The sequence below is a fragment of the Zonotrichia leucophrys genome, chromosome 5, assembly GCF_028769735.1.
Source record: "Zonotrichia leucophrys gambelii isolate GWCS_2022_RI chromosome 5, RI_Zleu_2.0, whole genome shotgun sequence".
NCBI lineage: Eukaryota > Metazoa > Chordata > Aves > Passeriformes > Passerellidae > Zonotrichia > Zonotrichia leucophrys.
The window spans coordinates 22,501,188-22,523,090 of NC_088175.1; the positions used below are offsets into that span (position 1 = coordinate 22,501,188).

General features: G+C 36.2%; 1 protein-coding gene across 2 annotated transcripts in view; it reads left to right on the plus strand.

The window, feature by feature from the left end:
* Positions 1-21,903, plus strand: part of PRKD1 (protein kinase D1) — a 116,640-nt gene that overhangs the window by 50,270 nt on the left and 44,467 nt on the right. For both annotated transcript variants that reach the window (XM_064715052.1, XM_064715053.1), the window contains exon 2: positions 7,222-7,360. In XM_064715052.1, coding sequence (XP_064571122.1) covers positions 7,222-7,360 — 139 coding nt within the window. The remainder of the gene's footprint in view (positions 1-7,221; positions 7,361-21,903) is intronic.

Consider the following 21,903-nt stretch of genomic DNA (forward strand, 5'->3'; position numbering starts at 1 on the left):
AAAAACACTTGATTTTTTTAGTGATTCATCATCCTTTTTCTGCCTGTTTGCTGAAGGGCATGAAAGTTTCTGCTCCATTTCTCAACCTCCTTGGTGAGAAATGCAATCTGTTCGTGAAGTGTCTACATAAATGGATGCCTGTCAACAATCTGGCACTTGTTGTCACGTTCTTCTCCTAAACATTTCACAGGAAGCTCCATGATTCTACACTGGGGTGGACAGTGTTGAGCTGCACAGAGAATGTGTACAGGAGCTGTGGGAGCCTTTCTGCTGAGGTCCCCCTGTTGTCTTAGAGAAACGTGGATTAATGGATCAGCGTAGATCTCAAACTCTCAGCACGAAACAACTGAGAAGACAGAAACTCAAAGTGGTCTCCCTCAGTGCTTCTGCCCATGAAATTTTTCAATTCAATAATGCTGTATATGCAGGTGTGGTAGATGTGATAATATTTTTGCCACCAACAGGATGCAAAGACCAGTTTATATTCTGAGTCTCTTTGTGATTTAGTTACTATTATTTCACTAAATATTTCTATTGAATTACCTTCTTAATCTACATGACAGAGCAGTCAGCTATGCAAGTGTGTTTTGATTTGCAGGGCTCATTGACTTACAGGATTTTTATGTGACAAAATTGAGTGTTTTCTCAATTTCTGAGTTATTGAACTTATTCTTTCTTTACAGCTTCTTGACTCTGCATTGTCTCCATTGCATTGCAAGTTTTAATAGAATATTCACAAAATGCTGAGGAAATAACAGTAAAAAAGATTAGTCTTAGAGAAGACACATTGTATCTGAGAGACAAAGGCTATTTTAAATTAAGGTAGCCTTTGTATGCTATCAATGAAAATCAACTTCTGACAATAATCAACATATTTTTGGTAATCTACTGCATGTGGTAATTCAGAATAAAGTACTTCCATAGAAGTTAGAGCGAAAAATGTATCCAGTATTTTCAATGGAAATAGAGATGTATTTGTATTTTGTGATAGAACAAATAGAGTAACACTAATTATGCTAAAGTTCTCTGTTTGAGGGACAAGTGTTATTATTTTAGATTTTTCATGCTCAGTTGCCATGGTGGATTGACCCCAGCCAGCAGCCACTTGCCAGACACAGTTCAGGAGCAGTGAGAAGAGACTCAGGTCTGGTTGCCCTGAACTGGTAGTTCTTAAATCTGCACGGAAGTAGCATGAGTAATGTGGTGTATACTCTGTAATTTTGGCAGTGAGCAATTTGCATGGCAGAAGGCAAACTGACATACAGTGACAGGAAGCATAGGTAGCAAGAGAACCTGTTTGTTTGAAGAAAAGCAAAGGGAACAACTCCTACCCTGAATGGGCAGGGTAGGAAACAACCTGTACTAAAAAAGGCTGACGAATAGATTGTTCAGAGTTCAGGCTCTCTCCAGAAAAGCCATATTTTTATGTTTCACCGTGGCCATATTTTTCTTTTTCGTGAGTAGTTCTGTGAAGGAGCTCAGCTGTGTTTTAACTCTGTGGATCTTCATTGTTCCACCACCAGTCCCAGTCAGTGTGTGTGGGCAAGATACTCTGTTCCTGCTGTAAGAGAGATGAAAGAATCTGATTTCTGCAGCAGATCACTGCTGCAGAGATAGAAAAATGGTTGTATGTATGTATTTATTATCTAAAATACTGTTTACACTATAAAGTAGTCAATAAGAAGTTTGGTGTTTTCAGATGGCCCATTTGGAAGCTGCTTACTAACTGGTGTTCTGCAGGTGATAAGTCCTTTATAAAACATGTTTGTACATCAATCATTGTAGTAAAAATATGAAAGGAATAATGAATACTGTAAGTAAGGAATGATGCTGCCCACAGTAAAGCATTAGGAAGCTTAACTAATGTTTGGAATGTACCACATGGTGATAGCTCTCTGAGGTTATATCTAAAAATATATTTATAAATAAACTGAAATGAGGATGCAGGCTCAAGCATTGGCCCAAAATCACGTAAACTTTTCAGTTGTTTAATTGCATGCTTCCTGATACGGTTTGATCTGTGCCAAATCGCATTCCTTCAGATGATGCTCAGACAGTTTGGGTCCTAGCATGTGTAAGAGACTGTTGAAAATAGGGAGTGGCATTGTCATCTCCCCGCTTCTGGGGAAAGAGGTCATCTGTGTGGCAGTGAGCCACTTCCATGCCACTTAGCTGTGCATCTGGAGAATGGTTCCTGGCTGGTATAGTCGGTATATTCTTAGTAACTCGTCTGTTTCACTTAGCAGTTAGATTGGAAGGAAATTGCTAATGCATTTTTAGAAATGCAAAGGCAAAAAGGTATCAAAGACCTATATTGCTGTTCCCATTTACCACTTTAACCCTGGAGAATCTTGGCAATCCTCAAGGGCCATGAGACAATCAAGGTCTTTCCTGTTTCTCTCTTCTAAGTGTATTTTCTTTGCTCTGGTCATCTCTTCCTCACCTTTCCAGATTTCTTCAGTTGCCCCTTTGCCTTTCCAAATCAAGATACTTGTTCTTGATTTGGAAAGGCATAGGGGTAGATGTATCATTTGTCTTTCTGAACCTGTGACAAATGGGTTTGACCTGAACCTGTCTTGGGTAATACTGCAACATAGGCAGCATCAAGTTGATTGGTACTACTCTTTATATTTTCCTTTTCCTCCCTATATAACTGAAGACTGATTGCCTGGGAAAAATAAAAAAAGAAGGAAAAAAATATAAGGAAATAGTTTGTTGCCTGTCCTTGCTGTTTGTCTGCCTGGCAAGTGCGAATGAAGTTACTGGAAAGGTCTAGGGTGAGTCACCATTTCTGAGATGTCTTAAGCATGGAATGTGACATCCTGGATTGAGGTGGAGATGCCACTGCTGCTGGAACAAGCTCCACCTCCTGTTTGTACTCAGATGTTGCTACATATATTCTGTATAACGTCCTGTAAACTTCTGTATAGACTCCAGAGTTTGTGTTCCTTTGTAGCAACTGTAGTGGTGTAAACTCTTTGAACACTAACTGATGTTTCTTGCAACAAAACCATAAAGTCTTGTGGTATTTCTTTATGCATAAGACTAATATTTTCATGATAGCATTGGTAAATAGAGCCTTTTAAAAATCTCTTGAGTTTTGCTAGAGAGTTAATGATGACTGCCACAACCAAGTGAAAATTTAGGCAGTCCTCTTAATGAAACATTGGCTTTTCAGTGTCATGATTTTGCTATGTTCTGACCTCTGTATAGAAAGGAAATTCTGACTTCTAAAAATCAAATGCACTCTTATTTTAAGAATATAAAAGAAAAATGTTTCAGTTTGGTTGATATGATTGTTGAAGTTTTGTATGTGTGTATCTTTATACTAAAACAGGAATGTTGATGTAAGACTATTTATTTACTTATTTATTTATGTATGTTAGGGTCAGATCAACACTCTTGCTCAAGTTAGATCAAGGTTACTTGTGTTTTAGCCAGTTAAGTTAACAAACATTCAGTGTGACTCAGCTTCTCCACATGCTGTGAAGACATTGTTCAGCCCACAGCCCTTATGTGTGCTGGATCAATATCTTGGTGCTGTAAAAGTCTTCCAGGTTTTATCAAAGTTTTTGTTGCAGGTGCTGATATGAAAATCACTAAGGGCTTCTAAAAATCTAACTAATCTAGAAGAAAAAAAACAGTCATCACTAAAAGAGACAGTTAAATTTAATTTTAAGGAAAAGTTCAGTGGTGACTGGAAATAGTAAATAAACAACTGTCACGACTTCCTAGAATAAAGCAACAGAAACTAACCCTCACAGAAGATGTGTAAAATTGTAGTAACATATAAAAAGACAAAAACAGGAAGATGACTTTTTTTCACTCTTAGCAGTGAGAATCTGTCTGCCTGTATGTTTCAATTTTATTATGTCAAAAGAAGTATTTTTGCAAAATTATCACAGCAACAGACTTTTTTGACTATTGGACCACATTATTAATTGAAATGAAGCATCATCATTGTTTAGAGTATATGTTTTCCAGTTCTTCTAGGTTAAGTTCTTCAGTGCAAGAAATTTATTTTTCATGTGGTTTTCATTTGACATAGCTACTATGCTGATCTTTCTAATACATATTTATTAAACCAAACTGGTGAAGTGTTGTCTCACCTTAGAGAGTCTTATCTTTCTCTGAAGTTAATTTCCATTCTAAATTGTGGTTTACCAGAAAAGGAGGCAGAGTAGGTTTCCATTCAGATAACCGTGTATATGATTGGTTATTATTAATAATTTTTGAAAGCTTCACAGTTCAATTTGGAAATATGTTAGCATTTACATATATCAGGTCTTGTAAAGTTTCTGTCTCTAATAATAAAACCATTTGATTGTCACAATAAATAGAATTTTAAATATAACTAGCATTTTCTTCTGTCAGCCCCTCTTTGATCCTTATTTTGAGGAAAACTGTTAATAACAGCACAGTTATGCCTGTACATAATTCAGCTCATATTTGCATGTGGAGGGACCAATGCCATTGAAATTACTGACTGATGTGATAGATAGTGGATTAAATGAATTATTGAATCTTTAAAATTAGATATTCTAGTTATTGAAATTTGAGTGTACTTTTTGTTTTTTTGTTGTAACACTTGAAGGTTTTTAATTGAAAATCCAGAATTTACATAATCACTTGTCTTCTACTTGGTTATTGGTAAAATATTTTGGTGGATTTTCTCGAGATTTACAGTTGCTAAGGGTAAAAACACTTCATTACTTGATTCATTGCTTGTATCTGCTGAGGAAGGATTAGTGCTGAGGCTCCTTTTACCCTGTTTTATGGATGATCTGCTGCCAGAGTGCCCACAATCTGGGCAATAAAAAATTGACTTATAGTAACTTGAGATCCTGATCAGTAGTCTTTTTCATCTGAAAAACATAATTTTATTTTGTATTTCTTTTAAAGTCTTATGGGTAGATAATAGTGATGTAATATTTTTAGAAAATGGAAGAAGCACACAGTTTGTGTGCTTACTACATACAGGTGACTTCAAATGATAGTAGCACTTCCTCTTTTTACCATAACAGCTACTACAATATCATGTAAGATATGTTCTATGCAGGTGTTTAGACAGCATTCATTTTAATGCTCAATGGTTGGAATAGAAGTCTGTTATTTGCCTGTTGTAGTTTTACTTGTTAGTAAATTTATTTTTTCACTTGTATCTGTTCATATTTTGTTTCTGCTTATTGGTGGAAAGGGATTGGTTAAAGCAAGGGGGGAGAACTCATTTTAGAGTGTTTCCCTTCACATTTTCTCAAACCAAGACAGGAGGGTATCTAATAAATAACACTGTGGATAGACTTGAGTTGACTTAGAAATTTTGCTAAATTTTAAATCTGGAATCTAGAATTTCTGGTAAGTGATCACGTTAAAAATCTAATATTTCTGTTTCTAAAAAGGGGGAGGCAGGAGATGTTTGAAATACACAGCTAAACTGTGGCAGTTAAGCAAGTTATTATGCTGTAAAGGTCATTTCCCCAGTTCCACTTGTAAACTGAAGCACACTGAAAGGCCATTAAAGTGATTCATTTTGCTTCTCACTTGGAGTAGGCAAACAAGGCGTTTATGGACAGCTTTGATGTCTTAATTGCTACTGATGACTTGTTAAGCAGCCAGAAATACATCCTGTTTCTGAACCTGTAAGCAAGTCTTCCACTTCTGATTCTTATACATGTACTGTATTTCCTCACTATGGCCATTATAATGACTATTTAACTCTGGTAATTCTGCTTTAAGCAGCTGTTACACTGAAAGAAGGCCTTCTCTTGGTACTGGGGAGTTTAGCTCCAATACCATAAATTCCCTGCCTCGTCTCCTGTTTAGCAGAACTGAGTGCTGTTTGTGGTGGTGTAATACCAAGCATCGTGGCTTCTTTGTGTTTACTTTGGTCTGTGCATATCAGCATTATTGTTGGCAAGAATAAGTTTAGCTGAAGGAATTCTTGTCACTGTTGCAACAGTTGGTCCTTTTACAGTGCTTGAGAATCACACCATCGAAATGACTGTTTTGACGTGAGATTAGTGTGTCTGGGGAAAACTAATTCAAACAGAAGATTTCTTGCATGTAATTTATCAAAAAATGCTGTGGTTGAATTTACTTTTTTATACAGAATATAATAACTTGTACCTCATGATACACATATTTCTACATACATACGTAGAATGTGTAATATTGCAAATATTTTTTTGAAAAGGATCAGCAGTTCCCATTTTGAAGAATAATATTTCACTGCCTCTATAAAGAAAATTCTTAGGAAACTTCTTAGGAACACACTGTGTTTGTGTGTAACCTCAAAACATACCAGTTTATTTCTCTGGCTGTACTTGTCATTGTGTTTTTTTCATTGCATGTTGCCAAAACATGGAGTAGTGCATTGATGTAAAATTGAGTGGATTCTCTTGTAACATAGAAAGGGTCTCTTGGTTGTGTTTTCAGAACAAAGTCTTAGTTCTTTAGGCTGGGAGTATGAAAAAAGCATATTTTTTTTTGCTTCAGAAAACAAAAAAAGAAAAGGAAAACAGTTACCTAGATGATAATCTCCAGTGTATAATCTCAGAAGTTTTAAAAAAACCTTTTTTAGTTTAAATAGGATTTAATACGATTGTGAAGCTCCAGTTTCTCTGCATCGAAACAAAAGATTATGATTACATTTTGAAATATTGTTTTGAAACATTGTTTTATGTGCCTGGTAACTTCAGTCTCAAAAACCAGATATTTCATATTGAGTTGTTGTTTAAGCATTGCATCTTAAGCAGAGCTAAAATATATTTATTTTGGCTTCAAGGCATCTTTTGGGCAGACATCTGGGGAGAGATCATAGAATCATGGAATAATATAATATAGGGCACTCCAAAGAACGTCTAGTCCAAACAGCTGCTCCAGGTCTAATTAAATCATCTTACTCAGGAACTCGAGTGAGGAAAAAGTTACCAGTAGTGGCTGCAAGATACAGTCACTTCTCTCTCATTTCCTAGTGGATACTGCATTGTTCACAGGAAGAAAAAGGCAAATGAGCTTACTTGCTTGGTGGTAAAAACATTTCAGAATATAATGATAAATATTTTCATAGATGAAAAAATAAATATCCTATTTGATACTAGTCTGAGAAGTGATCCGGTCTGCCCTCAAAATTTCATTATACATTCATTGTGTTTTGCAGTTTTGTATTTTACAGTTATGTGTTTTACAGCATAGTGAATTCTCATGGGTTTGTGTTTGCAGTTTCCCGAATGTGGTTTTTATGGAATGTACGACAAAATCTTGCTCTTCCGCCATGACCCTACCTCTGAAAACATTCTCCAGTTGGTGAAATCAGCTGCAGATATCCAAGAAGGAGACCTAGTTGAAGTTGTCTTATCAGGTAACTAAAAAACAATGAAAATTACTGTCATTCTTTTGCAAATGAAAATATCCAGAGTAGTTTTCTCCCAATTGGATTTTAACCCAGCATGGGTGAGAGTCCATACAACCAAAATTTCCTTTTTCTTGATTCCTTTCTCAGATGTATATTAGACATATTATGCCTTTTACTTTTTTTTCTGTTGCCCTGTGTATTTTGTAACGACTCCTTTCATCCTTATTACTAGTTAAGCAACGGGTTAACTAGTTAATAGTGTTAATAAGCTAGTAAACTAGTTAATATTAACATTAATAAGCTTTTTGCTAGAGTGCTATGAAATTGTCCACTGGAAATAGAGTAATTGCTTTTTCAAAGCCCTGCATAGTTTTGCTTGCCAAGACTGCTCTGACTCTTTACATGATCTATTTTTTGGAATTATGAGAGGAAGGGGAGAGTACAATAATGTGACTCAAATACAGAAGAAGTCTGAGGATGTCATTAGGTGTCAATAGGACTTGTCGAAAGCTTAGATGCAAGATATGAGCTTTGTGACTTGGAATGGTGCAGAGTTTGCATGGGTGTGCAGTAGAGTGAATGCTGGAACCTTAAAGATGTAAAGCTGCTATTTGGCAAGTAAAACTTGGAAGATGGTTTAAGGGCTGAATTTTTGCAGTTGGAACATGCAGTTAGAGCATCTGGCAAGATGCTTAAGTACAGAGACATGTATGCCATATAAAAGTAAAAATTGCAACTGTAGAAGGGTGTAGGATAGTGAAGAGAAAGGCCAAGTCCTAATGGATACTCAAAAGAGTGGAAGTTAGGTCATATAATCTAAGCCAACTGAGCTTTTAAACATAGATTTCTTGTGTAGGACCCTATTCCACATTCTTTGTTTAGAATAGGAAAGAGTGAAATAAGGAATAATGCATGTCATTCCTGTAAGTCATCATTTACCTTTTCCATATCAGGAAATAAGCTTTTCACTTTCAAAAAGATACCAGTAATTTGAACTTAGTATTTTCCACAGAACATAACCACTCCACATCAGTAATTGTGATGCAGTGAAAAAAGTTAACAAGGGCTTTAGTGCTTTATTTGATATATTGTTTATATGAAGTGTAGATCACACACCTTCTAGTCTGCCAAAATCAAGCAAGTAAGTGTTTAAATCTTTAGGAGCAAAGGAGAGCAAATTAAACTTCTAATATGTCATGACCTGACTGATGGCACTATTACAAATTAAAACCGTCAGTTAGATGTCTCAAATTAAACACATTTCCTCAATAAACACTTGAAAGCATTAGTGTCTTCCCTCGAATGAGCTTAAACTAAATGCAGCAATTCATTTTTGCAGACAATTCCTGTGTCATGTAAACTGGACGAAGTATTCCCAGTTCTGCAACACTGAAAATGAGAAAGAAATGTACAAACAATCTATAATGTTTAAGGAATTATTCAAACTAATGCAGACACTTTTTTATTAAAAAATACTCAGTTAAAATAGTTTAAAATTATTGTGGATTTTGACAATAGTGCATATCAAAGTAGCTGTAGATGGTTTATCTCCTTTTTAATTAAATGACAAAGTCTATCTAAATACAGGGCAATAAGACGTCTTTTTCAGGATGCTTAATAATATGCACTGAAAATGTATTTTGAAGGGATTAAAAAAACCTTCTGGAAACAGAAGAGATTGGCCTTCAGCACTGCAGTGTTTGATATTGAGTGCTTGTGTGATGGAAGGACAAATGAAATACAATATGTGTACAGATGCATATGCTGAACTGATCGAAGTGTTTTATTTCTAGCCTTCATTATAGAGAACTAAACAGAATATACGTTCTAAAGTTCTGTCAATTCAAGGTATAGTATGGTAATTGTTTTTGAGTGTCATGTCCAAAAGAGGCAGTAGTACACATGGTTGCTGCTATGGCTTTGCTGCTTAAAACTCCTTGTGCTTTGGGTCAGCATCCCCTGGGGCACTGGTATCTGATGTCAAAAGCTGTGCTGATCCACTGCATTCATTTTTTATTGCTCAGGTCAATACTGTTCAGAGTACAGAAAGCTGAACTGTCAGTCCTTGTATTCAGGATTATACATTCATTAGTATGCATTTTCTTTTTTTCATTGTAGTTTACTTAAAACTGTATTAATAAAGCTGGACCACCCATGACTTTTTTCCTACTGCATATGTTCTTGGCAGTTTAAGGATTAGTAAGCATGATTGTTTGCTGGTTTAGAGCTTATATTACAAGTTCTTGTAAAAGCTGAAATTTATCTATAGAAACTTAGAGGTGTTGCTCACTGTAGCTGAAGCACCTTAGTCTGTTTTAGTTTAGGAAATTGTACCTGTAGATGTCATGCATTGTAACTGAAAAATTTTGTGTTAGAGCAAAAAATTTCTGGTGAAACACAAGAAATTTACTCAGCTCATATTGCAGCACCTGCTGTGCTTTTTTATTCTTAATGAAAATTATTATTTGCATTTTGCATTGGTGCCATACAATGTAGTATTTTAATGGACTGCAGGAATCATGTAATGTGCTGAACAAATGTTGTGTGTCTGTCTGCTGACTCCTCCAGAGGAGATAAGCACAGGCTGTTGCAGTCAGCCAGATGAATTGTGGTTCAGTGCCAATATAGATTCTGGCATTTTGGAACTGAAAGGTCAAACGTTATTATAAGGGTGAAGCAAAACGTGTATGTTGAGTGTATGAGATTTGGTTAGCTGCACACTAAAAGAGGAAAATGGAAATTTTATTATGAATGTAGTAACCTTAATAAATAAATAGTTTTACTTCTCTTATTTTTTCATTTAATTTTATGTATTTTTAAAAATATCTGTTTGAACACTTTATTATGGGATTCTGATAGTTTGTATAGGACTATGGGAACACTTCAGAAATGTATTAGAACCAGAAATGTTGAATATATTTGGTTTATTAGGCTGCACTCCTGGGCATTCATTGAACAGTGTCACTAATACCCTTCTGGCTGTAACATATAACTCACCATGTTTCTGTTTTCTTAGCTGTGTGTTTTCTGTATTATTTTTTCTTCAAAATATTGGAACATTCATCTTGTCTTCAGAATGCCCAAAGGCAGAAAATTCTTTACTACTTCTGTGGAAATCTCCGCTTCATTGAATCCAATATATACTTAGTTCTCCGCATTTCAGACTGAAAAGGGTCTGAATCTTTGGAGAAAGGATTTTATCCAGGTGTATTTGTAGGAAGGGTTCCTTTTATTAGAATACCATCAAAAATTAGTAGGCAGCCCAGAATCAGGAAGCAAGGTACAGAAGTGGCAGTTTAAGTTAGAGTCAAAAGATGGCTGGAAATGAGTTGTCAGTCATTCAAAAACACTTAAAGGAATAGAAACCAGAAGTTACATCTTTTTAGATCTCTCTCTCAAATGTAGTTTTCCTGTTTGCTCAAGAGAAGAAAACATATTTATGTGAAGTGAATTGAAGCTGAAAAATGTCCTTCAGTCTTGATGTGATCAAGTAGTATTGGCTGAAATCTTCAGCTGGACCTCTGAGAGGTTAACTTTCATGTTCCACTCATGAAATAAAGGATGCAAACATTAATTACCAAAATAGCATAATGTAAAATTCACAATAAATTTGAACAGAACATTATTTTTGCTGTGATAAACTCACTTCTTTAAGTTAACTCCTAGGTTTTTGGAGATCTTCAGTGTTGTTTTGACTAGCTTATAAAAATGACTTATTTCAACTGCAATTTGTTGATGCCAATGAATTGATATTAATGATAGGTGCTGCCCTGTGTACCCTTTATTTGCAGAGAAGGTAAATAGTTAACAAGTTTTCAATTCGTTACATGAGATCTGGAAAGTAGATCAGTTAGCCCCTTTCTTAAATGAATGATGTGTTGAAGATATTATTTAAAGCTGCTTGTAGATGCAATTGCCACCCTCCATCTGTGTATCTGTGACTTTTTTCAGAATAACTGTATTTGTTGTTTTTTTAAATGGAGGCACAGACTCTGTAGAAGCTGACAGATGAGATTTGCTGTGCTTCTGTACATCTGTATTCTCTTTTTGAGTTCTGATTTTGAGGGCTTCAAGGACACAATTACTTTAGATGTCTTTAGACTTGTTTTTATCAGCATACTTTGTCCTCTTCTGTACCTTGTTCATGAAGTTTATTAAAAACTGCTGTGTAAATTTGCCAAGTGTATTCATGATATAGAGGGAAAAATTGTATATTTACAGTTTTAATATGGGTTTGTTTATAAAGATTCTATCTTGTTTTTACTGCGCCAAGTTCCATTGAGATGTAAGAGGCTTTTGTCTGCTGCTGGGAAGCAGACAGGGAAACGTTAGCATCTTGTGTGAATTAGTGGAATGTACTTCATCTGCTTGCTGTGACCAGTTGTGCTCAACTTGGCAGGATTCCTGAAGCAAGAAAGTCAAATAGCAGCTATTTTACGTTCCCTTGCTGAGCTGATGAGGGCAGGAATTGATCCAGTGCTTTTGTTAAGAAGCTGTTTCTATTTTAATACCACACAGATGATAGATCACCTGGTTGTTAGATGTGGACCTTTTATTTTGATTCAGTACAGGATATACTGTCTACGATAAAATATACTGGGCTGAATAAAAGCTGTGGATAGCTGTAGAATTACAGTAAATGCCATTTATCAACACATGGTGTTGATAGTAGTGTTAGTTCAACTTGAGATGAAACACTGTGATATTGTATCTCTGAACATAATGTTATAGTACTTATATAGCTGGTCACAGTTTGTGATTTTGCTTTGTTGTGATTGAAGAGCATCCTTCTCTTGGTGCCTTCATGGCTATCTTAGCATGCAGTTTTTTGTGTCTTGAGAAATACAAATATCTTTATTCTGTCTGAGATGAAATCTTTAGCAATTATTCTGCCTTTGTGTCCTTTCAATTTTCTCTATATGTAATTTTTCTTATTTTTGTAGAGGTAAGGCTCATTTGTGATTAGGTTAAAGTTGATTGATTTTGCATCCCTCACTGTTCGTTAGTCTAATACTGTTCTTGGGTCATGAATTTCTGATAGATGACTGTTTGAAGTTGTCAGAACTGAAAGATTCTTTCCTTTTTTTGTTTATGTTGGTGTCATTGTCTTTTTTTCCATATATAACTGTGTTAATTGTTAGTTTCTGGACAATGAGAGGTCACTGTTCCACTGCTACCTAATAGATCAAACATCCAACCTCATACATCTCTAATTGTCTGGTCTTTTGAGAGAATACATTTTTGGTTTGCGTGGTCTTTAATGAAATTGTCAGTTCATTTGAGATATTTCACTTGGTTTTCCAGATTTAATGCAAACACTTTCAGTCCAAATGCTCATAAAGAAATGATGTTTTCATGAGAGAACAGGGTGAATGCTCAAATGGATAAATAACTGTTTATGACTTAGGAAGCAAAGGGTAGAAGTGCATGCTGTTTTCACAGTGGAAGTAGGTTACCAGCAAGGCACTTAAGTCTGTGCTGTTAAATACATTAATGAATGATCTGGAAAGCATTACTAGTAAAGTGTCAGGTGTAGCAATGGAACAGAAAATGGCTTGTAATGTCACTGCCCTTGTGTCATCTACCTTTGTCACCTTCTCTGCTTCAGAGAATGCTGATGTTGCTTTGAGAACTCCCCTTTCAAAACAGGATTCCAGGCCTACTGGATTTTTTTCTGATCCAGTAATTCTTATCCTTTTGTATTCCTAGCATGTGATTTCACTGAAAAGAGACATAATTCATGTCACCCCACTTTAACAGGCCTCACCTCAATAAGTTGTACAGCTGGCTTTTCAAAAAAGGAGGAATTGAAGCTGATCAGCTACATTAATTGCACTTAATGTCTTAAAAAATGCCTGTCAACTTCCAAAGTGGACCAAATTAAATCTTGATTTTATTTTTATATTATCTTTATTTCAAAGCCTCTGGAGTTTAAAAACCCCTTTATTCTCCTTAAAGTATTCTTAGTTCAGTGAGGCAATTTTTTTACCTTTATTATTAATTTTTTCTCAGTTTTCTTAATATGATATATATCACATTTACCCTTTTAAAAAAGATTTTAGATACTATAATTTTGACTGAGTTTAGCACAATCCACTTAGTAACAGTAGCTCAATATGTTATTCATGATTAATACTTCAGCAGCCCCCATGTCAGCTGATCCTTTCTCAAAAGACTTGAGGTGATGAATGAAACCTGGACTCTGCAAAAGTTGTCCAGTGTTTTAATGGATATTTGTGTGCTCATTTAGATTTACAATGCAATCCTATAATCTGATTAGCATTTGGAATCAAATGGAAGGCTTATAATTAAAAAGGCATTGTGGAAAAAAGTGCATGATAATAAAAACCATATTTTCATATTTTCTGTTTATTGTTTTATAAATTTATTTACTATTTAGTCTTTTGTCACATCTATGGTATGTGAAACTTGCCGATAGCTATAAATTATTTTGCTGGATATGTCTTTAATAACATTTGAACTTTTCTTAAAGATACAGTGGCAAAGTCCAAATTTCTTTTTGTGCACGTCATCACTAAAAATCTTCAAGCATATACCTTCAATATGTATGTGTTTATTTATTTAAAGTTTATATATGTAGCTGAAGTTATAAGATTTTCTTTCTGTACCCTAATGGGTTGTCTTTTGCACACCCAGAGGTGTGTGTCCCTTGCTTTGGAGACCACTGCTATATGTTCAGTTGAAGTTTTATATAAGGAAAAAAAAATTAATCTCTTTTTGAAATTTTTTTAACTATGTGGGTAAGAAACCTTCAATTAGTTTTTTTTTTTCTCCTTTTCACAGTTTTTCATATTCTGCCAGTTGTTTTTGCTACTTACACAGATTTTAATTATAAAACTGCCACTATTCTACGAATTCTCTTTTCCTCACCAGCCGCCATCCCCTTTCATCAAATAATTATCTCCCCAGTAGGTAATTCTTGCTAGCTACTAATTTAATGGGGAGCAAGCTTTGCCTCAGCTAAGCAGAAAACTCTTTGATTTATCATAAAGGGCTTTGTTAGATTGATTTGTTCAATAGTTTGTTTGACCAGGATGTGCTTGGTGAAACATTTGTATCAGTGTGTTTGTTAAATGACAGCAGTGGTCCTGAAGAGAAAGTAGCTATAAATGATTCAGCATATTGAAAAATAATGGGTAACCCACTTGGAATAACTTGCCCTCTTGGAATAGCATCAGACAACTTATATACATGGTCAACAGTATATTCTACACTGCTCAGATGTACGTCAGGAAAAATATCTAGTGTTTGGAGGATCTCTCTGCTTTTTTTAGTTTTTATGAAGTTGTTGTCTCACTAACTCAGTACTTCACTAGGCTTCAAATCAAATATGGCTTATGTAAAAAGTATATCTTTCAATATCACTATTAAACTCATTGAATTTATTTCCTTTGGCTGACTGCTGGCTTTGATTTTGAAAGAGAAAATAGAAATATACAGTCTCATAGTAGTTTCCAAAAAATTGTGTTTGCAGCACTTTGTGCTAAGATACACATCTTCTAGGAAGTGCTTGAGGTTTGTAGCTAAAAGTGGCCTGAGTACAAACGACCAATCCTCCTTCCCTTGGGGAATAGAACAATTTGAAATGGCAACCAAGGAGTGGGAACTCAGGAACTGCCACAGATTGCAGTCTTCTGGTTTTTATATCTCGATGGTAGCTGTGACTCAAGCCTGGAGATATTGTCATTCCAGCTGAAATCTGGCTCGCTCTGACTTTTAAAGAGGCCCCAAGAATGTTTCGGTTAACATAGCTAAGATGTGACTTGTTGCCAAAAAGAATATTGGAAGTCTTTCCTGCTTCTTAGGACACGAAGACTCCTCTCACTGTAGTTTGGTAGTGCAGAAGGTTATTCTGCAGCAGTTATGTTTGTTTCCTGGCTTGTTGTTATTTGTTTTGTTTTGGGGTTTTTCGTTTAGAGGGTTTTTTTGGGTTTTGTTTTTTTTTTTTTTGCTTCCTCTGCTTCTTTAGTCCAGTAAACTCTTACTCATTTCCTCTCCAAACAAAACAATTCCAGTCTTCCAGTCTTTTAATCTCCCTTTATGTGTAAGTCTCTTCCATGCCTCTAGAGGTTTTCCTCATCTGTCACAGCTGTTTAAAGCAACTGAACACAGAATGTCATATGGGGAATATTAGTATCACCATTTCCTAGTGTTAATTTCTAGTTATTTATGTGCATGGGTGAAATATTGGGTAAACATGTTGTGAGTAGAACACTTCTGTTGTCTTTAGTGAGGAACTAAACGTTTTACTTATGTAATTTTGACCTTGTGATCTACCTGACTAGACACTGGAGGTGTTTCTAGGATGACTCATTATTGAAGTTTTGTAAACAATTTTAAAAAATCAACTACAATTCAGAACAATAATTAATTTATTTCTTCCAGGTTATGTTGTCTTATGCATTTCTTTATAATTTTTAATTTCCCTTTTTCCTTTTCTAGTGTTATCCTAGAAAAATTCAAGTGGGGCTGAGAAAACTGGATGGTTATATACAGTCATGCTTCTGTTCCATATCTCTCATGGTCTCATCAAAGATCTGAGACCTTGAGAAAGCATTATTAATCAGACAGACACTAAAGCATATTCCAGAAGTGGTCATACTAGGATTTGTTGTTTCATCACCTTTCAGAGGCTTCAGGTGAGGCTGTCTGGTATTTAGTTCCCTTGGGTCTTCTTTCTCACCCTTCTTGAAGGTGGAAATGACATTTGTTTTCCTCCAGGATTCGGGCATTTCTCCCAATCTCCATGATCATTCAAAGGTTGTTGAGATTGGCCTCACAAGGACATCAGCCAGTTCCCTCAGTACTGCTGGGTGCATCCCATCAGGACATCCAATAGAACTATGCAAAAAAAAAAAACCAACCCAAAACAACCCACTTGTATTTGTTCTGTAATGGTATATGTTTAGAAAATGTTGGGGTAATTCTAAAAGATATCTAAACATTTGCAGATAGGTAACAGTATAGTTGAAAATAATTTAATGTATGCAGAGGTGGTTCTTTCATTCCTTACTGAATTCAACACAAGATTGTACTTTAAATTCCATTATACTTTTAGCCAGAAGCATTTATTCACCATATAACAACAAAAAAAAAAAAATCGTAACCTTTTATGAAAGAAACTTGTGGGAATTAAATATGTTTTACAAGTGCTATTAATTCTTTTTGAGCACCTCTTCTTTTTGAGCTTTTTTTTCAGAATCCTTGGAAAATAACTGTGAAGATCATTAAAAAAAAGTCAGAGGAAATAAAAATGTTAGAGACTCACAGCATTTACTTTAAGATAATAGATTAGTCAGAGCATGGAAAAGGAGCAAGAGGCTTTTTTTTTTTTTTTTTCATTTGGGGTTGCTCCTTAATGCCAGTAGTCAGAATCAATTTTTAACACTGCATCAATAGCTCCAGTAAACCTGCAGAGTATTTAATTTTGTTTCCTGTGCTAAATTGATACCTTTGCAGTGTTTTGTGATTAACAGGGCCTGAAGCTGTGAAGTAAGGTATTGCTGTTTTTTCCACTTGGGTGAGAAATGGGTAAATCCATAATGAAAGAATTGTGTGATGAGATTTCAAATGAACTTAAACCTAGTGAGCTATATAGTTTGTAGATTTGAAACTGTGAAATCATTCACAAACAAATAGAAGTACATAAAAATTGAACTTTAAAAATTCAGAGTGTACAGATGAATCACATTGACTCATAAATGTTAATCTTTTATTATCATTCCTTTAAATTCTGAGCTAGCACTGGACCAATGCTTGCAAATTGTTTGTCCGGTTATCTCGGCTGTTTGAGGGGCCTGGAAAGGCCCGAGGTGGCCTTGGGGCAGCCCGCGTATCGAAGGACGAGAAGAGGCTTCAGTTCTTCTTTCGGTTTTTATGTTTATTAATTGTTTATCTAAAAGATGTTCTTTCAGCCGAACAGAGATCTGCTCAGCAGTCAGCCATGAGCACACTGTCTGCCCTCCGGGGCAGCCACGTATCTTTATACCCATTGTTACGTGTACAATATTTATCATTTTTCCCCAATACCATTTATTCTTATTACTCGGTGCACTCTCAGTAATAACCAATCCAAAAATGCCACCATCACCAAAGAAGATGGAGAGAGAAGAAGAACAGAAGGAGGACAGGACACGCCCCAATTCCTCCATCTTACTTCTCTAAACCCCCCTGTACATAAATCCTAAACCCTGTGTCTCACCCTCTAATTAACTAATCCCTTCACCATTCACCCCGGTGAAGCCCTCATCCTTGTCGTCTCCTGTGTAGGACCAAAGTCCAGCCACCAGACACTTCTGGCAACATTCCAGGACTCCCGAGCCCCCCAAGGTGGTCTCGGTGGCTCAGCACCTCAGGACTGAGATCCTGAGATCCGACAATTGTTTATTGTTCCCTTCAGTTTATTGGTTAAATCTCACGTTACTGATGAGACAGTGTAAACAACAGCCCATAGTGAATCTGGATACTGGGACTTAAGAAGGAAGGAGATGAGAGCCTTACTTGGATGCCTCCTATGCTGGCTCATTTGCTCCCTTCTCAGCCCTATATTTGCCAGCTTCCCACTGCCCCTCAGTAAGGAGGTAGCTGCTGGCCAGGGAAGGCTGGGCACAAAGTCCTGATTGTTCGTGCTGAGCCACCACTTGCAGCTACCAACCTTGGGCATCATTGATCAGAACTGTTGTGGAGGTTCTCTGGCTTCCATCTCTCTCTGATCTCTGGGATCTTCCCCTATTTCCAGCATCTTTCCCTTCTTTCTGTCATTACTGTTTCTTTTTGGGTCCTTTCTTTTCCGTGGCTTTCTGGACACCCAGGCTCATGTTTCCAACTTAAATGGTCCAGGTGCAGCAGCACAGCATGTTGTCAGCCTTGTAGCAGGTGATTCTGTTTCTTCTATCTCTTCACTGGAGGATTGAGGACATGCAGATTTTTGTTAGTCTGGGTATTATAAAAAAATTGCAGGTAGCCTGTACCAGTTGCATGTAGAAAGTAGCAGGCTTCTGCTCAAGAGTTCAGTTCTGAAAATGTACCTCTCTCTGTCCCCACTTCCTACCTGAATCTCAATTTACCATTCCTAATTAGAACTGTTTTTACCTAAAGCATTGGGATAAAGCAATAATAGATAAAGAAAACAAAATGAAATTTATTGAATTAGAAGGATTTTCCCTGTATGTAAAATCTAGAGTGGTAAAAACCTCACATTTGTATCCAGAAAGGATTCAAATTTTCCATATTAAAGTTACCCTACTTCAAAGCAGAGCAAATGAAGAAACAGAATGATTATAAATGTACACATGTATATAATTTAGGAAGTAGTTAGTTTAGTTTTTAATTCACATTTTAGGATGGAGATCAGATATGGAGTCTTTGGTCTGTATGAACTGCCAGAACTCTGCTAACTTAAATGAGGTGCTGGAAACTCAAACTGTATTTGATTGCCAGGATTGGAACATTGAAAAAAATAAATGGCTTCCTTTCTCTTAGTCCAGCTGAGCTGTATACTCAGTCATTACTTGTTATTGTTTAACCAGTGCCTGAAGTTTAGTAGTGTATAGTTGTGAGTTATATTAATTTTTTAAGTGATGGATGCCAGCACTTCTTGTAAGTAAGGACTCAAGTTACAAATGCCTGCAGGAACTCAACAGAATACATTACTCTTAAATGCATTCCAAATGGGAGAAGGTAGCAGGAGAATGCCTGCTTTTTCTAGCTGCAAGATATTGGTAGTCCTGTGATTGATGGTTTCTTCTGCCATGAGAGGCAGGGATGCAAGATGACAGTGGCCATTATGTGACGCTCTGTTACTGATAATAGCAGGATCTCACCTCTGCTTATAGTTCAGAGTGCTTTTGGACTTGGAGCACAGAATGGCGAAGTAAATAATTTGCCTCTTTCTGAATGCAAGGCCTTGCCTCTCTGACTTGCAATGTTTTACTTTCCAGCTGTGCTGAATGATGGGTCTGCTACTGAGCCCAGAACAAGGAGTACTAGCCATTAACAGCCAAGTCATTAATAGACCTGATGAAATAGTCTTGTCAGAACTGCTGCAGTTTCAATGCCTGTGTTTTGGTGATACTAGGAAAGCTTAAATCGATGATGATAAGGTAATCTGAGAGTTAACAGTGCAACAGTGTCATATTAAGGACATAGAATTGCAAACTTTTCTGCAGAGTAATTAAGTTTTTTAGGATGTGCTTATAGCCATATTTGGAGGCCTCCCATTTTTTACAGCACAATTTTACATACAGCCACAATATTGTCTTCACCCCATCTATACACTGTCAAAGCAAAAGGGTAGCCTGATTACAGAAGGTTTTTACCAATAAAAGCCTCAATTTAATTTGCAAAAAAACCCCCATATCTTTCTCTTCATCAGCACGGCTTTTGTTTTAAGGTTTTTTTCAGTGAATAACAGGAATATTCTGAAGTTTAAAGCTTTGAACATTAATGGCTATATGAAAGGTTTCCTAGATACGTAATTTAAAAAAAGTTGACTGACTAGATGATAGGAAGAAGTTTGAAAGGAGGACCTAATTTATAAATCACTTCCTAGGGCAAAACTACTCATGGGAGATTTTGATTTCAGGTTTGCTTCTACAGGGGAAAGAATATATACTCCTCACAATCCCCAGTTTTTTAATCCATTATCTAAATTATTAAACTAATTGAAGTTAACTTGAGTTACTGATTTTTATCAGGCTTTTTGTGGTTTTGGTGCACTATTCATACTATTTGTAAAACTACCCAGTAAATCAATGTACAATTCCTCTCCAGTCTTCCAATTTAGTAAGCACTGTTGATTCAAAATAGAACTTGAATACAGGCATAATGTTAGGTTATTCAATGCAATTGTCATGAACTTAGATACATAAATCCTGTGCTAGATTGAAACGTGGACTATTTTCATTGTACATATCCCTTGTTTTAAGGGTGGTTTGGTTGTTACTTGTATGTTTATAGAAACAACCTCAGGAAAATCTATTTTTATAAGCAAAAAGTTCACATCTCTAAAATGCACATAAATGTTATCAAAATTCATGGCTATCATGTCTTGAGAGTGTTAATAGTAGAGTCTTCTTTGTCTTCTCCTAGGAGAGCAGTGCATACTCACTGAGTATCTTGTTTCCATCAGCTTCTTGAATTTATATTTCCACATGTAAATTTAAGGTAGAGACACAGTAGCAAAGAAGGGTGCATTGCAGTTCTGTTGGAAGGTGGTAGTGCATTGTGTTCCAGTTTTGGTCTGTATCCTTGAAAGGGCTCCTACATACATGTATACATATCTTTTCCATGATCATTTCATTTGCAAAGAATCAGAGATGTAAATCACAATATTCTTGATAAAGCTGTAGGTAAATACGCTATGCAAAATCCGTGAACAAAAGCCTGGAACAGAAGAGATGAGGCTCGAAACTCCAGATGGAAAGTCCGAAGGAGATAAGTGGAGAGATGGGAAGGCTTAGTGGTATATTTATAGTTGAGTTCCTGAGCAGATGTCGTAGCATGTTGTAGTGTGTTGTGTGACAGGAGTTTCCAAAATGTTGAAGACCATGTTATCATCTCATATATATCATGATTTCATAGACCAGACTAGAGAAGAGGAAGTGAATTATCAAGGGTCAGTATGATTTGCATCTATAATTTGATCTTACCCACGTGCTGACCTATCACAGCTCAGTTGGTACCCACATGTGGTAGGACCAGAGAGGTGTCCGCTGCCTGACTGGGACAACTTTTCCTCCTGTGGCTGCATGCTGGTGATAATAGAGGCCCGAAAAAAAAATCCTTGTTGAACTTCACAGATCAGTGATCTACTGGGAAGGTGTTGTCTGAATTCCTATCTTCAATATGAAATTAAAGAAGGAAGTTAATATGCCTGTATTTTGTTTTCTTTGTACAAGTGAAATATACAAATGTATATTTGTATTTTAATAACATCAAAATATATTTTGAAGCTTTGAGTGCTTGACCCTTCCAACATATTCTTTGATTTGGTTGGAAGTGCAGAAAAACATCTGTCAGTGTCCACAAAAAGATGATTCACTCTAAGTCCCAAAGTCAAATCACAAGAAATCTGTTCAACATCTAAAATGTGTTCTGAAGGGAGGGTGTCAAGAAGCTGGAGCCAGGCTCTTTTTGGTGGTGCCAAGCATTAGGACAAGAGGTGATGCACAAAAACCAATGCATGGGAAGTTCCACTTGAATATAAGGAGGAATTTCTTTACTGTGCAGGTGACTGAACACTGGAACAGATTGCCCAGAGAGACTGAGGAGTCTCCCACCCCAGAGATGTTCAAGAACCATCTGGAGCAATCCTGTGCCATGTGCTCTAGGATGACCCTGCTTGAGCAGGGAAGTTGGACCAGAATACCCACTGTGGTGTATTCCAGACCCAACCCATTCTGTGATGAGCTGTGTTTTCTAGTATATGGGAAAAAAAAAGGAAAAATAATATATTTGAACAAATGTTTGAAAGCCCTTGAGTGGAAAATATGCCTTACCTAACATTTTTAGATAAATACAAAACTATT